The sequence below is a fragment of the Neoarius graeffei genome, chromosome 11, assembly GCF_027579695.1.
Source record: "Neoarius graeffei isolate fNeoGra1 chromosome 11, fNeoGra1.pri, whole genome shotgun sequence".
NCBI classification, from domain to species: Eukaryota; Metazoa; Chordata; class Actinopteri; order Siluriformes; family Ariidae; genus Neoarius; species Neoarius graeffei.
The window spans coordinates 57,390,868-57,405,852 of NC_083579.1; the positions used below are offsets into that span (position 1 = coordinate 57,390,868).

Here is a 14,985-nt window from a genome sequence, read left to right on the forward strand (position 1 = left end):
TTTTTTTTTATTGTGACACAAACAATAAAATGAAAAAAACAGAAATCTGGAGTGTGCATAAGTATTCACCCCCTTTCGAATGAAACCCCTAAATAAGAGCTGGTCCAACCAATTCACTTCATAAATCACATAATTAGTTGATTAAGGTCCACTTGTGTGCAAACAAAGTGTCACATGATGTCTGTATAAATCAACCTGTTCTGGAAGGACCCTGACTCTGCAGCACTACTAGGCAACAACATGAAAACCAAGGAGCCTCCAAACAGGTCAGAGACAAAGTTGTGGAGAAGTATAGATCAGGGTTGGATCATAAAAACTATCCCAAACTTTGAATATCCCAGGGAGCACCATTAAATCCATTATAGCAAACTGGAAAGAATATGGCACCACTACAAACCTGACAAGAGAAGGCCACCCACCAAAACTCACAGACCAGGCAAGGAGGGCATTAATCAGAGATGCAACAAAGACACCAACGATAACACTGAAGGAGCTGCAAAGATCCACAATGGAGATGGGAGTATCTGTCCATAGGACCACTTTAAGCTGTACACTCCACAGAGCGGGGCTTTATGGAAGTGGCCAGGAAAAAAAGTCCTTGCTTAAAAAAATCACATTTGGAGTTTGCCCAACAGCGTGTGGCAGACTCTGCAAACACATGGAAGAAGATTCTCTGGTCAAATGAGGCAAAAATTGAACTTTTTGGCCATCATGGGTAATGCCATGTGTGGCGCAAACCCGACACCCTGAGAACACAATCCCTGCAATGAAGCATGGTGGTGGCAGCATCATGCTGTGGGGATGTTTTTCATCTGCAGGTACAGGAAAGCTGGTCAGGACTGAAGGAAAGATGGATGGCACTAAATACAGGGCAATTCTGGAGGAAAACCTGTTTGAGTCAGCCAGTGGTTTGAGACTGGGACTAAGTCTCAAACACATGGAAGAAGATTTTCTGGTCAGATGTAACTAAAATTGAACTTTTTGTCCATCATGGGAAATGCCATGTGTGGCACAAACCCAACACCATTCCTACAATGAAGCATGGTGGTGGCAGCATCATACTGTGGGGATATTTTTCAGCTGCAGCAACAGGAAAGCTGGTCAGGACTGAAGGAAAGATGGATGGCACTAAATACAGGGCAATTCTGGAGGAAAACCTGTTTGAGTCAGCCAGAGGTTTGAGACTGGGACGAAGGTTCATGTTCGAGCAGGACAATGACCCTAAACATACTGCTAAAGCTACACTGGAGTGGTTTAAAGGGAAATATTTAAATGTCTTGGAATGGCCTAGTCAAAGCCCAGACCTCAATCCAATTGAGAATCTGGCATAACTTGAAGATTGCTGTACACCAATGCAACCCATCTAACTTGAAGGAGCTGGAGCAGCTTTGCCTTGGTAGGCATGTTGTGTAAATCAAATGGTGCTAACCCCCCAAAAATCCATTTTAACTCCAGCTTGTAATGCAACAAAACAGGACAAACACCAAGGGAGACGAATACTTTTGCAAGGCACTGTACTACATGTAATTCAGGCATGCTAGGTATGGATGGTTTTTACAGTCAGCAAGCATGCAGTTACTGACTGTAGCGCCCCTCTGCCGCATTCATCAATGATAAGAAACGATACTGACCAAATATTATTTTCAGCAAAACAATGATACCACACGGGTAGTGTGAGTGGTGCAAGCATATCAGAGACACCATCAGTGCTAATGTTTTAGTTGAGGCAGTACTGGAATACCTTTGGGATGTGGTAGAATGGGAGATTTGCAGCATGAAAGTCCACCCTGAAAAATCTGCAGGAAGTGTGATGTCACATCAACATGGAGCAGAATCTCGAAGGAATGTGTGGAATCCATTACACTAAGAATTGAGGCTGTTTTGAAAGTAAAGGAAGATCCTACCCAGTGTTAGTAGCGGAGCTCCCCACACGCAAAGTGCAGAATGGAGCCCCATACTTAAGAGGATATTGTAATGCTGTACAACATCTGTGTACGACAAATGTCCCACCACAGGGAACCCAGTCGTAAGTGTAAGGCACTATATCTCAAACACTTGACCGCTGGACAACAAAAATTATATCTTTATTTACATAAGATAAATGGGATTTTATCCAGTGCTTATTTTGAATTTGCTTTTTTTTTTTTTAAGTGGGATTATTTTAACATTTTACAGAAAATATTCAGGACAGTTTCATATAAAACTAGTTCAAGCAGTTTTATTAGTTCGCTAGCTTGTTGGACAATTGACAGTTTCTGTTATGTAAAGGTGATCGACAAATATAAGTACAGGAAGAGTTCTATTGAAAACAAACCGATCCAAAACATAGACAAAGGCAGAGTCAAAAAACAGGCAGTGGTCTAGTGCGGCACAGACAGGATATTAGAGGTAATACAATACTCACAGTCCAAAAACACAAATGGGGTCAAAAACAGAAAAGCGATACAAAATACAAGGCTTGATAATGTCAGACACAAGGTACAAGGTGGCTGAGAATGCAGAGATTGCACTCCGACAGACCGAGGACATTGCAGATCAAGTTGAAGAATTCATCAATCAAGCTGAGCAAAATGTGAGTACAGAAAACTGGCAAAGTTTTGGGTGGTAAGCCCAAAATTTTGGGTGGTAAGCCCAAAAATAAAAACAGAAGAGTAATTACTTCAACACCAGCTCGTTCTACAAATTACAATAGGATCTACAATCCTATGAAAAATCCACAGCCCATAAGGCTTCAGAACAAATTTGAATGCCTCAGGGATGTGGAAGAGGATTTTTCAAGTGGACAAACACATAGTAAAAAGAGATTGCACCAAGATCGAAGAGCTGTGAGAAGAGGCAAAAAGCAGCTCGTAACACCACCTGATCCCACAACCCTTGTTCTTGGTGATTCCACTGTAAGACAAAAGGTTATGGGATGATTATTTGTTGTCTTCCAAATGCATCCATCTCTGACACCAAAGACAGCATTTTGAAACTCATGTCCGAGCATTAAACGTATTGTTGTGCATGTGGGAGCAAATGATGTTTTCAGAGAACAGCTGTTTGTCCAAGATGATTTCAGAAAACTTTTTTCTGAGCTCTATAAGACTGGAATTCAATCTTTTATCAGTGGCCCACTCCCAGCGAGAGGAAGTTTTGCTTTTTCTCAACTCTTCAGTCTTAACACCTGGCTTGGAAAAACTTGTTTTTCATTTGGTATGAACTTCATAGACAATTTTAACCTTTTCTGGAATCGCAGAGAATTTTACAAGCCAAATAGCACTGAACTCAGCTGGATTGGAGCCAAAGTCTTAGTAGACCATTACAGACTTGCAATCTTTTCTCAGCCAGCATTGAGGAAAACAGTTGATAAGATGTCGCAGACTGACATAGTTACAAAGCCTAAACAATCATCTTTGCAAGTCGTCATCAAGGACACACAGACATCTGACTTGCAAGACTCCCAACATTCAAAGACCGATGACTCCACTTCTCCTCGGATGGATTTCCCAAATGGCATGAAAAAATTGCTCCCAATGGCTACACACTCTTTTTCCAGCCCAAATCTGTCGCGACAAGCAGTGTACCCAGTTCATCAAAATTGTGTTCGTCCAGGACTTTCAGCTGGCTACAAATCTTTTTCACCATCTAAAAGATACATGTCATCTCCAATCCTTTCACCCTCAAACCAAATGGAACATTTAGAAAGTCTTGTTTGATGTACTCTGGGTCCCTGCAAATGGGTGTAGTGTTGAAAACCAGCTGGGACCCAATGTGCCTATGCCATTCACTATTCCTGTGTTGATAAGAAACAGAAAACATAGAGCACATTTAACCCTGGGGGTGAACCAATCTAATCTCCTTCCTGTTTTAAAACAGCATCAGAGTGCACAAGCAGATTTTCTGTAAAGCTAGCTCTTCTGAACATTAGATCACTTTTAAACAAGTCACTTTTAATTAATGATCTTATTTGCAAACACAATCTTGATTTTTTGCTTCTAACTGAAACCTGGCTGGATCAAGCAAATAGTGCTACCACCCTTATTGAAGCAGCTCCCCCAAATTTTTATTTTTTGAATGTTACCCGACAAGGGAAAGGTGGAGGGATCGCAAATATATTCAAAGTCTCTTTTCAATGTAAACAATCCTCACTTGGTGATTTTATGTCCTTTGAACACTTATGTGCACTTGTTACATGCTCTCCTAACATATTATTATTATTATTATTATTAACTATTTATAGGCCTCCGAGACATTCAGCCAAAGTCTTTGTTGAAGAGTTTGGTGAACTGTTATCAGTCATTTGCTTAGAGTTTGATTGTCGTCTTATATCTGGGGATTTTAACTTCCATGTAGATAATACTGATAACATTTATGCCAAAGAACTACTTGCAATTATTGACAACTTCAACCTAGTACAACATGTACAGGGGCCGACCCACTCTCGTGGTCATACTCTTGACCTCGTCATCACAAAGGGTCTTACTGTTTCTAATACTGTTGTTGACCTGGCCTTATCCGATCATTTCTGTGTTTTCTTTGATGTTTCTATGTCTCCTCACATTCAGAACAGCTCAACGACTATAGGTAGGAGAGTCATAAAAGACAACACATGTGCTCTCTTTGAGCAAGCTCTCTCTCAGAACTCAACCAAAATGTCAGACTCTGTAGATGATTTACTGGAATTTTTTAATTTAAATATGACCCAAATTATGGATGATATTGCTCCATTCAAAATCAAAAGAGTCAATGATAAGCAGAAAGCACCATGGAAGCATTACCCGGCTGTTAAACTGCTAAAGAGAGAATGTAGAAAGACTGAAAGAAAATGGCGCAAATCTAAACTTCACATCCATTATCAAATCCATAAAGAGATGCTTTGTAATTATAATTATGAAATTCGTAAAGCAAGACAGTCTTTCTTCTCCAACATCATCAGCAGGAATATGAACAATGCCCGTGTGCTATTTTCAACAGTAGAGAAGCTAACTAATCCCCCACCACAATTAGCACCTGAACTTCTCTCAGTTAATAAATGCAATGAGTTTGCATCCTTTTTCAAAGGTAAAATTGATAAAATACGGCAGAATATTTCTCATAATATATCTCACTTGCAAAAAATTGAAAAACTGCAATCACCAATGACACAGATAGATAACTTCAACACAATGTCAGAATTTTGTTTAATTGATTATGAGACAGCGCTGTCGCCTCACAGCAAGAAGGTCCTGGGTTCGAGCCCCGGGGCCGGCAAGGGCCTTTCTGTGTGGAGTTTGCATGTTCTCCCCGTGTCCGCGTGGGTTTCCTCCGGGTGCTCCGGTTTCCCCCACAGTCCAAAGACATGCAGGTTAGGTTAACTGGTGACTCTAAATTGACCGTAGGTGTGAATGTGAGTGTGAATGGTTGTCTGTGTCTATGTGTCAGCCCTGTGATGACCTGGCGACTTGTCCAGGGTGTACCCCGCCTTTCGCCCGTAGTCAGCTGGGATAGGCTCCAGCTTGCCTGCGACCCTGTAGAAGGATAAAGCGGCTAGAGATAATGAGATGAGATGATTGAGACTCTTGAAAAAACTGTACAAAATCTCAGTTCCTCAACATCTGAACTGGACATTCTGCCCACCAACTTTAAGTCTGTTCTTCATCTTATAATTACAGATGTGCTTCAAATTATAAATACATCCCTGGAGACTGGCGTTGTTCCTGTGTCCCTAAAAAAAAGCCGTTGTAAAGCCCCTTCTTAAAAAAAATAATTTGGATCCTTCAATGTTAAATAACTACAGGCCAATATCAAATTTACCTTTCATCGGGAAAATCCTGGAAAAAATTGTCTTCAATCAATTAACTGCCTTCTTGATATCAAACAGCCATTTTGATAATTTTCAGTCAGGATTTCGTGCCAATCATAGCACTGAAACAGCGCTGATTAAAGTTATAAATGACATACGTCTTAATACTGATGCAGGCAAAACATCGGTCCTGGTATTACTGGACCTCAGTGCAGCTTTTGATACTGTTGATCACAACATACTGCTATATCGACTTGAACACTGGGTTGGGTTGACTGGTAAAGTTATCAATTGGTTAAATTCATACTTAAAAGATAGAAGCTTCTTTGTTACCCTGGGAAATTGTTCCTCAACGTCAATGTCCTTGACCTGTGGTGTCCCCCAGGGGTCGATTCTTGGACCATTACTTTTCAACCTTTATATGCTCCCATTTGGGCAAATTATTAATAAAAATTCAATTTTGTATCACTGCTATGCAGATGACACCCAAATTTATTTTGCTCTGTCACCTAATGATTATGCCCCCCCCCCCCTTGAATGTCTCTACCAGTGTATCGATCAAATCAATAGCTGGATGTCACAAAATTTTCTTCAGCTGAACACAGATAAAACAGAAGTAATTTCTATTTGGAAAAAAAGATGAAAGACTCAGGATTACCACTATTCTTGACACAAAAGGGATTAAAACTAAAGAAATGGTTAAAAATCTTGTTTTCATTGACAGCGAGCTAAACTTTGACAGTCACATGAAAGCAATCACTAAAACGGCATTTTATCACCTAACAAACATTTCCAAACTAAGAGGACTTATGTCAAAAAATGATCTGGAAAAACTAATACATGCCTTCATCTCTAGTAGGGTTGATTACTGCAATGGCCTTTTCACAGGCCTGCCAAAAAAGACCATCAAACGACTTCAGGTGATTCAAAATGCAGCAGCTAGGGTTCTCACACGAACAAAAAGAACAGAACACATTACTCCAATTCTAAGGTCCCTTCACTGGCTTCCAGTAAGCTACAGAATTGACTTTAAAGCATTGCTGCTGGTGTACAAATCTCTAAATGGTACAGGGCCCAATTACCTCTCTGATATGTTGCAGCGGCCTAACCTAATCAGATCTACCAGATCAAAACAGAAAAATTTACTATTAAAACCAGTTGTTAAAACAAAGTATGGTGAAGCAGCTTTTAGCTACTATGCAGTACAGCTATGGAACCAACTGCCAGAGGACATCAAAAATGCTCCTGCTGTTGGCAGCTTCAAATCTAGGTTAAAGACCAAGCTGTTTTCAGATGCTTTCTGTTAAATAATTAATATTGTCTTCTTTACATTTTTTATAATCTTTACTTTCTCTGCATGTTTTAAATTTACTTTAACTTTATTCTATTTTATTCTTTATTCTATATTCTTTTTTTTCTCATTCTATTTGAACTACTACTTCATTTTATTATTTTATTTTTACTATTGTTTAATTCTTATTTTCTTTTAATTCTTTTAATTAATTGTTTTAGAATAAAAATAAAATTATTTTATGTAATTTTATTTCTCTATTGTTTACTGTTTTTGTTTTTACGTCTGTAAAGCACATTGAACTGCCGTTGTGTATGAAATGTGCTATATAAATAAACTTGCCTTGCCTTGCCTTACTGCTGTCCATCAGTTACCCAGCAGAATCACAACATAAATGTCGTGGTGTTGTTTCTGGTGTATGGTATGCGGTGTCAAAGAAAGGAATAAATATGTATTTGTAACTGTGATGCGCATCTCATTATTAGTATCACTGTTGCAAGACAAGGCAGCAGTTTATTGATGCAAAATACACTACGCTACACAACTTGATGGTTCATCCATCCATTATCTGTAGCCTCTTATCCTGTTCTACAGGGTCGCAGACAAGCTGGAGCCTATCCCAGCTGACTATGGGCGAGAGGCGGGGTACACCCTGGACAAGTTGCCAGGTTATTGCAGGGTTGACACAGAGACAAACAACCATTCACACCTACGGTCAATTTAGAGCCACTAATTAACCTAACCTGTATGTCTTTGGACTGTGGGGGAAACCGGAGCACCCGGAGGAAACCCACGCGGACATGTGGAGAACATGTAAATTCCACACAGAAAGGCCATCATCAGCCGCTGGGCTCGAGCCCAGGACCTTCTTGCTGTGAGGCGACAGTGCTAACCACTACACCACCGCGCTGCCTCGATAGTTCATATGCTATAATATTATGATTCCATTCAGGTTGATTTTGTGCCCTTGGAAATATTTTGCTCATAAACTCATGAGCTCTGCTTTTAGGCAGTGCTGAAAGTCATATAGACCAGGTGAGTGTGTATGTATATATATATATATATATAAAATGGGGCGACACGGTGGTGTAGTGGTTAGTGCTGTCGCCTCACAGCAAGAAGGTTCTGGGTTTGAGCCCAATGGCCGACGAGGGCCTTTCTGTGTGGAGTTTGCATGTTCTCCCCGTGTCCGCGTGGGTTTCCTCCGGGTGCTCCGGTTTCTCCCACAGTCCAAAGACATGCAGGTTAGGTTAACTGGTCCGTAGGTGTGAATGTGAGTGTGAATGGTTGTCTGTGTCTATGTGTCAGCCCTGTGATGACCTGGTGACTTGTCCAGGGTGTACCCCGCCTTTCGCCCGTAGTCAGCTGGGATAGGCTCCAGCTTGCCTGCGACCCTGTAGAAGGATAAAGCGGCTAGAGATAATGAGATGAGATGAGATGTATACTGTATATATAATGGGGCGACATGGTGGTGTAGTGGTTAGCGCTGTCGCCTCACAGCAAGAAGGTTCTGGGTTTGAGCCCAGTGGCCGACAAGGGCCTTTCTGTGTGGAGCTTGCATGTTCTCCCCGTGTCCACGTGGGTTTCCTCCGGGTGCTCCAGTTTCCCCCACAGTCCAAAGACATGCGGTTAGGCTAATTGGTGACTCTAAATTGACCGTAGGTGTGAATGGTTGTCTGTGTCTATGTGTCAGCCCTGTGATGACCTGGCGACTTGTCCAGGGTGTACCCCGCCTTTCGCCCGTAGTCAGCTGGGATAGGCTCCAGCTTGCCTGCGACCCTGTAGAACAGGATAAAGCAGCTAGAGACGATGGATGGATGGATGGATATATAAAAATCTGTGCTCTTAATAAAGTGCTCCGTGAGTGTACATTCTAAACAGTGTAACGTGTTACGTTTAGGAATAAACAGCACTTATTATTGCAAAAAATAAATTATGATGGCCTAAATGTGTTACATTTAAATGTTCAGAAAATACATATTGCACTGTAATGATTCCTATACTTGGGGAGAAAAAAGTCTCAGAGCCTCTGCATGGTTTGAGAGCTCAGCCTGCATGCAGTGTTGCCAGATTGGGAGGCTTCCCACCCAGTTGAGCAGTTTCAAGTGCATTTTGGTGGGTTTTGAACATATTATGGGCTGGAAAACGTCAGCAGTATCTGATACTGCTGACGTTTTCCAGCCCAAAATATGTTCAAAACCCACCAAAATGCACTTGAAACCGCTCAACTGGGCGGGATTCCTCCCAATCTGGCAACACTCCCTGCATGCCATGAGGGAAACCAAATTCAACCCTCCTGACACATGATGGCGGTCACGTGAAGCATCCCGGAAGTGCTGGGGTGTTTTTTTTTTTTTAAAGCGAAGAGTTGCTGGAGCAGTTAGCTGGTTGGGTGACGAATTGTCAACGCTGAAGTTCTAGCAGTTACACACAGGCTATTTTTAATCTGTAGCCACAGTCAGTTAAATTCAAGGCTAAAACGCGCGACATTGTCAAAAAAAAAAATATGGGCTGAAACGCGCTACAAACAGAGCAGCAGCTTGTTGACAACTGGGTGGCAGTAAAAGTAGCGAACTCGCTCGGGTTCTGTTTATCGAGTCCTTCTTGTTTTATCGAGTCTCGGTTGTTCAGTAAACCCGGGGACTGTGGTGTGCATATTAACCACTTAAACTAAAGTTGTGTAATGTATAGCATATTCGGCTAATCACACTTAGTTAGCTAGCTAGTTAGCTAGCTAGCAAGCAAGCTAGCAGGTTTATTTTGGGTTTACTAGCTTCTCAGTGAGAAAGCGTTGCCAAAACATAGCTAGTTACACATTTCTTTACAGTTGTAATTATTTGTAAAGTAAATAAATAGTGTTTATATGAGTTATCGTAATGCATGACGCCTATGAGCCCGTGCCTATTTTGGAGAAACTGCCCCTCCAAATCGACTGCCTGGCGGCCTGGGGTAAGTCACACCAGGGTCATTTCTGTTTGACACATTCTCAGTTTTACATTTTTTACACGTGTTGTTTATGGATCTGCGTTAGCAGCTTTGTTGTGTGTGTGTGTGTGTGTGTGTGTGTGTGAGAGAGAGAGAGAGCATCTAACACCAATTGGACTTTTTTATGGGTTGTTTGTTTTACAATCAGGGTCCGCAAGCTAAAAATCACATTTAACACTTATTATCTTCAATATCAAAAGGCTTGACTAAATAAACTTGGTTGTTTATTGTAGCCCTGTGATAGCTCTATTTACCATGCAAAAAAAAAAAAAATGGTGATAACGTTATTTTTGGTGAATGTATGGCAATATGTCTCATTTAGCAAAATTACTCGTGTCATTTAGAAAAAGTGCTTTTTTTGACCACAGGTAGCTCCAAAAGGGATGCACTTACATCATTCTTTATACCATAAAACACATATTTGGTTCCATGTCATTGGAAACATAGTTAAGTTTTAATGTTGAATGCCATTAAGTTTTCAGATTATTTTGATCAAATTAGTATGTAATTGTGTCCAAAAAAAAGTCCTCTCCGAGACAGCTGATTTTTCAATATAAAATAACATAGCTAAAATGATTATTTTCATCCTAAAATGTGGTCAAGATATTGGGACATAAATATTAGAGACAACTAACACAAAGCTTACAGACTTGTATTTAAAAGCACTATGGAAGTAGTGGATTCTGAATTGTCAAAAAAAAAAAAGTCCTCTCCGAGAATCACTTCATTTGTTGATTAAGCTACACTTAATCTTCTTTATCTTATAGCAGATTACACAAAACTACCATACACACACGTCAAAAAAATTACCTGAAATCTGTTCTTTAACTTGTCCTTCACTTAAAAACTGGTACAAGAACCAGTTTGAATCAATTTGAATTTTGGACCCCTGTGACACAAACTTTGTACCCTGATTGTAAAATAACCCGTATACATCACTCATACCACCTTTGTAATATACTTGTTATATATCTGCAAGCCTGTTCATTTAGGCAAATTTGTTAATTTTTTATCTCTAAATTTGTAGTTTTTCTTTATATAATACTTAGTACTTTTGCACTCCTCCTTTGCTGCCTTATCTTTTTCTCTTTTTATATATTTTGCTGCTGTAACCCCTGGCGGAAAAAAATGTACTTTATTGTATTTAAAGTATATTCATATTTTCAATAGTATTGAAAATGTACTTACACAAATTGCACTTTTTGTAAATATATAAAAAGTATACTAACTTCACGCTAACACTTAACACACTAAAATAATTATACTATATTACACTTTATAGGAATATATTATACTAAAATATACTTTAAGTGAAAGTTGTGTAATTTCTAAAGTGTACTAATTTTTAAGGTACTTGTAATACAAAGTACTAATTAAGCATATATTAGTACATATGACTTTATATACTTAAAGTATACAAAATATACTTTAAGTGAAAGTTATGTGTAATTTAGCACATAAAAGTACACTAAATACACTTCAAGTTGCACTTTTCTACAATTTAATTACAATTAAAATATATTTAGTACAAAATTAGTTGTTCCAAAATAGCATGCCTCAAGTTAACTAATCATAAACACACTTGAAGTATATTGATGATTAGTGTGGCTTCAAGTACACAAAAGTATGCTAAATTTTAGTACACTTGGCACATTTATTTTTCACCAGGGACAATGTAAATTTTCCCCTTGTGGGATAATAAAATCTCTTCTGATCCCATCCGAGCCAAACTTGTGCAAGCCTCTGCTGCCAGTTGTATATCAGTCTAATACCTCTTGCAATGTTGGCCCAGTCTCAGAATCACTATTGGTTAAAGTGCATATCACGGGTAAATTCAGGAGCAATATCATTGTGATTCTCCTATTTTATATTAAACTTTTGGTCAAATATCTGTCGTATTTTGTGCAATTTTTTTACCTTGCGCAATACCAGAAAAATTCAGTTGAAATCAAGCCATTTGAGGTGAATTGGTCCGCCTCGGAAAAAACTTGGCATTTGGATTTCCTGGGAAACATTGATTTTCGTGACATCGCATGTGGGATGCCTCCTTCTGAATCCTATGTCAGCGCTGGTTTGTTTGAGAAAACGACCTGGTAGTTTTCTGCAAATTTCTTCAACGTTATCGCGTAATTATTAAAATGGTTAACAGATGTATCGTCGGAGGGTGTAGCAACACCAATCTTGATGGGATTAGTACTCATCGTTTCTCAAAAGACCGGACAATGGGAGAGAAACGGGAGCGCTTGGTCTACACAGGCTGTGCACTGAAACCGTGCAAAGCTCGCGCAGCCTGCTGGCGCTTCCGCAGGTGACGTCACAAATCTGGCTCCAGACTCCCTTGGGATTTTTCCAGACGCGTTTTATTTTTTTCTGCTGTAGACAGATGGCCTTGTGCAAAATTACCCTTCTGGATGAGTGTGTAAAGGGACATACTTTCATATAAAAAAAACCCACTAAATTGGTCCAGGATATGCACTTTAAGTAAGGTCACACTTGCAAGGAATTTGCTTTGACATTTGCTCCAAGATCTATACAAACAAAAAGGAGTAATATTGCAAAAGTTTTATTTATATACTCTAAATGTCTATACACACTAGAGCTGTGGCTACAATTATCGACACCTTAATGATCTTTTGGCCGTTGCAAAAGTAGAAAAGACTTTCAATATGTAAATTGTGCATGAAATAATTACTCAAACTTCCACTGGGGGGGGGGAGAGTTGATTCCCGATTACTTAGCATATCAGATCACGTGACACCGTTCCACAAGTATTGACACCTTTGTCCACCGTTATCAACACCATTCCACAATTATCGACATCCAGATGATAAAATAATCAGTATGTGGTATTAAGTTAACAAAACAGTTTTTATTTAAAATTTGTTTTATGTAGACTTATATTTGGTACAAAATATCTTTGATGTACTGGAACTATATTGATGTTGGTGCTTACATAAACGAGGAAGTTATTCTAATGTTTGTAATAAACAAATGAACTGATAATGTTGAACCTGCGTCGGAAAATCTTTGTTCCACTTTCTACCCACTTCCTGAGTATTTTCTTATATCACATTTTGTTAATCATTTGTTTGTGTTAATTTCTAGTTTTGTAGTTTACCAATAAATGTCAACAAGCAGTTGACATTGTAACTACATGAAAATCCAAGTCAAAAGTCGCATTTCATTCCTCAAACCAAAACTTTTTTTTTTATATTTTTACATCTAAAAATATAAAATGTCTACTGATATTGTAATATTTGGTAGATATTTGCAACAAACTTAAAAAAAAAAATTTCAGGATGGAATAGAAAAATCTGAATATTTCAAGCATGTAATTTTATTTTTATTTATTTATTTTTTTTAAATGCTAGGAATTTAATTCTGGTCAAATTCTATTTATTGCAATTGGATTCCAAATACTCTATAAACATTCCATTCTGTTATAAATCAGAAAAAGAATTATAAATTACAGCATTTTTTTTATTTAAATAAAGTACTTCATGTACTTCAACAATGTTACACAAAGATCGATACATAAGTTGTAAATGTCACTTAATTCTACAGGGTGTTGATGGTGGTGGACACCAGTGAAAGTGATCACTATTATCGACACCTCACGTGACTTCTCAAATGTGTTTGAGACAAAATGGCGACTGTCAAATGAAAGAGGAAGAAACAGTAGGTTTTGACAAGGAGATCATGAAATATCATATTCACAGATAAGTAAAAACATGTCCATGATCTTTCCACCATGCTTACCTGCGATGATGATGTCTGGGTTTTCCTCAACTTGCTGGTTGTGCTAAAAAAAAAATCCATCTCAGGTAACGAGCTGTCTCATCAGATGACAAGTTCAAAGGGTGAGGGGGGGAGGGTCTTCCGGTTGATTAATTAACCAATAATAACTGTTGTAACTGAAACACTTCTTTTGTAAGATATATAATATAATTTTTTTTTCTTTTGGTAAATCTGAAAAGGTGTCACTAACTATGGATATTTGTAGCCGCCACTCTAGTTTTAACCAAAGTGGGTTGGGGTGTTGGGTTTTGATCCGTCTCTACTGAAGGAGGTTGAATTGACAAAGTATAATCTAGGAATGTAGACCTCTGCCACCTAAGAGATTCTGCCTCACGGATCGATCTGGGAGCAGTCAGTCACCGTCATGGACACAACTCTTCAGATATGCTTGCCAGTTTATTGGAGGACAAACATGAGCATGCTCACATTCAAGAGCATGTTATAACCAAGTCATTTTGAATGATATGAGCCAAGTTATCTATGTATGACAGGGTAACGGAAATGAGTGATGAAGCATTACATCACTGGTTTAGACTACAGTACTTTTATAAAAGAAGAGACATTATGTACCATTACATCACCTGTCAGGATCATAATCTTCTGAAAAGAAGAAAGATATTACTGGTCAACATTAGGGGTGTGCAAAATAATTGTCATGACAATACATCGCGATACTAGCTTTCACGATATACTGCATCGATTCTTGACGCCAAATATCGATTATTTAATTTTAAAAAATGAATGAATAAAATTGTATGAATGGTTGGCGAACATCAGCCAAAAACAAGTAGAATACAACTTCCAGTCCTGTAGATGTTGCCGTGGAGTTTTTGACGCCCGCTGCCTTCATGCCAGTGGCATTTCCGGCGGCGGGCTACTGCGACCTAGACATTCTGCATAGACATCATATGCGACTGCGACTCTGTTTACAAATCTCGCTGGAACAGTGCGCACGACATGCTTGAGCGCTTTTTAGAGCAACAACCTGCCACCCACGCTGCACTCCTGTCTGCAGAAATGCGTAAATCTGAGAAGGACATCTGCACACTCACCGAGTCTGACATAACTGCTGCGGTACTACAACATGCTAAAAGAAATATGCTGAGTGAGTGTACTGTTTCCTAATTTGAGGATGCTCCACAAACTA

General features: G+C 39.1%; 1 protein-coding gene across 1 annotated transcript in view; it reads left to right on the forward strand.

Moving 5' to 3' along the window:
• Positions 1 to 9,404: 9,404 nt before the first annotated feature.
• Positions 9,405 to 14,985, forward strand: part of vps39 (VPS39 subunit of HOPS complex) — a 32,370-nt gene continuing 26,789 nt past the window's right edge. Inside the window, exon 1 of the mRNA XM_060934331.1 lies at positions 9,405 to 10,004. Coding sequence (XP_060790314.1) covers positions 9,932 to 10,004 — 73 coding nt within the window. The 5' untranslated portion in view covers positions 9,405 to 9,931. The remainder of the gene's footprint in view (positions 10,005 to 14,985) is intronic.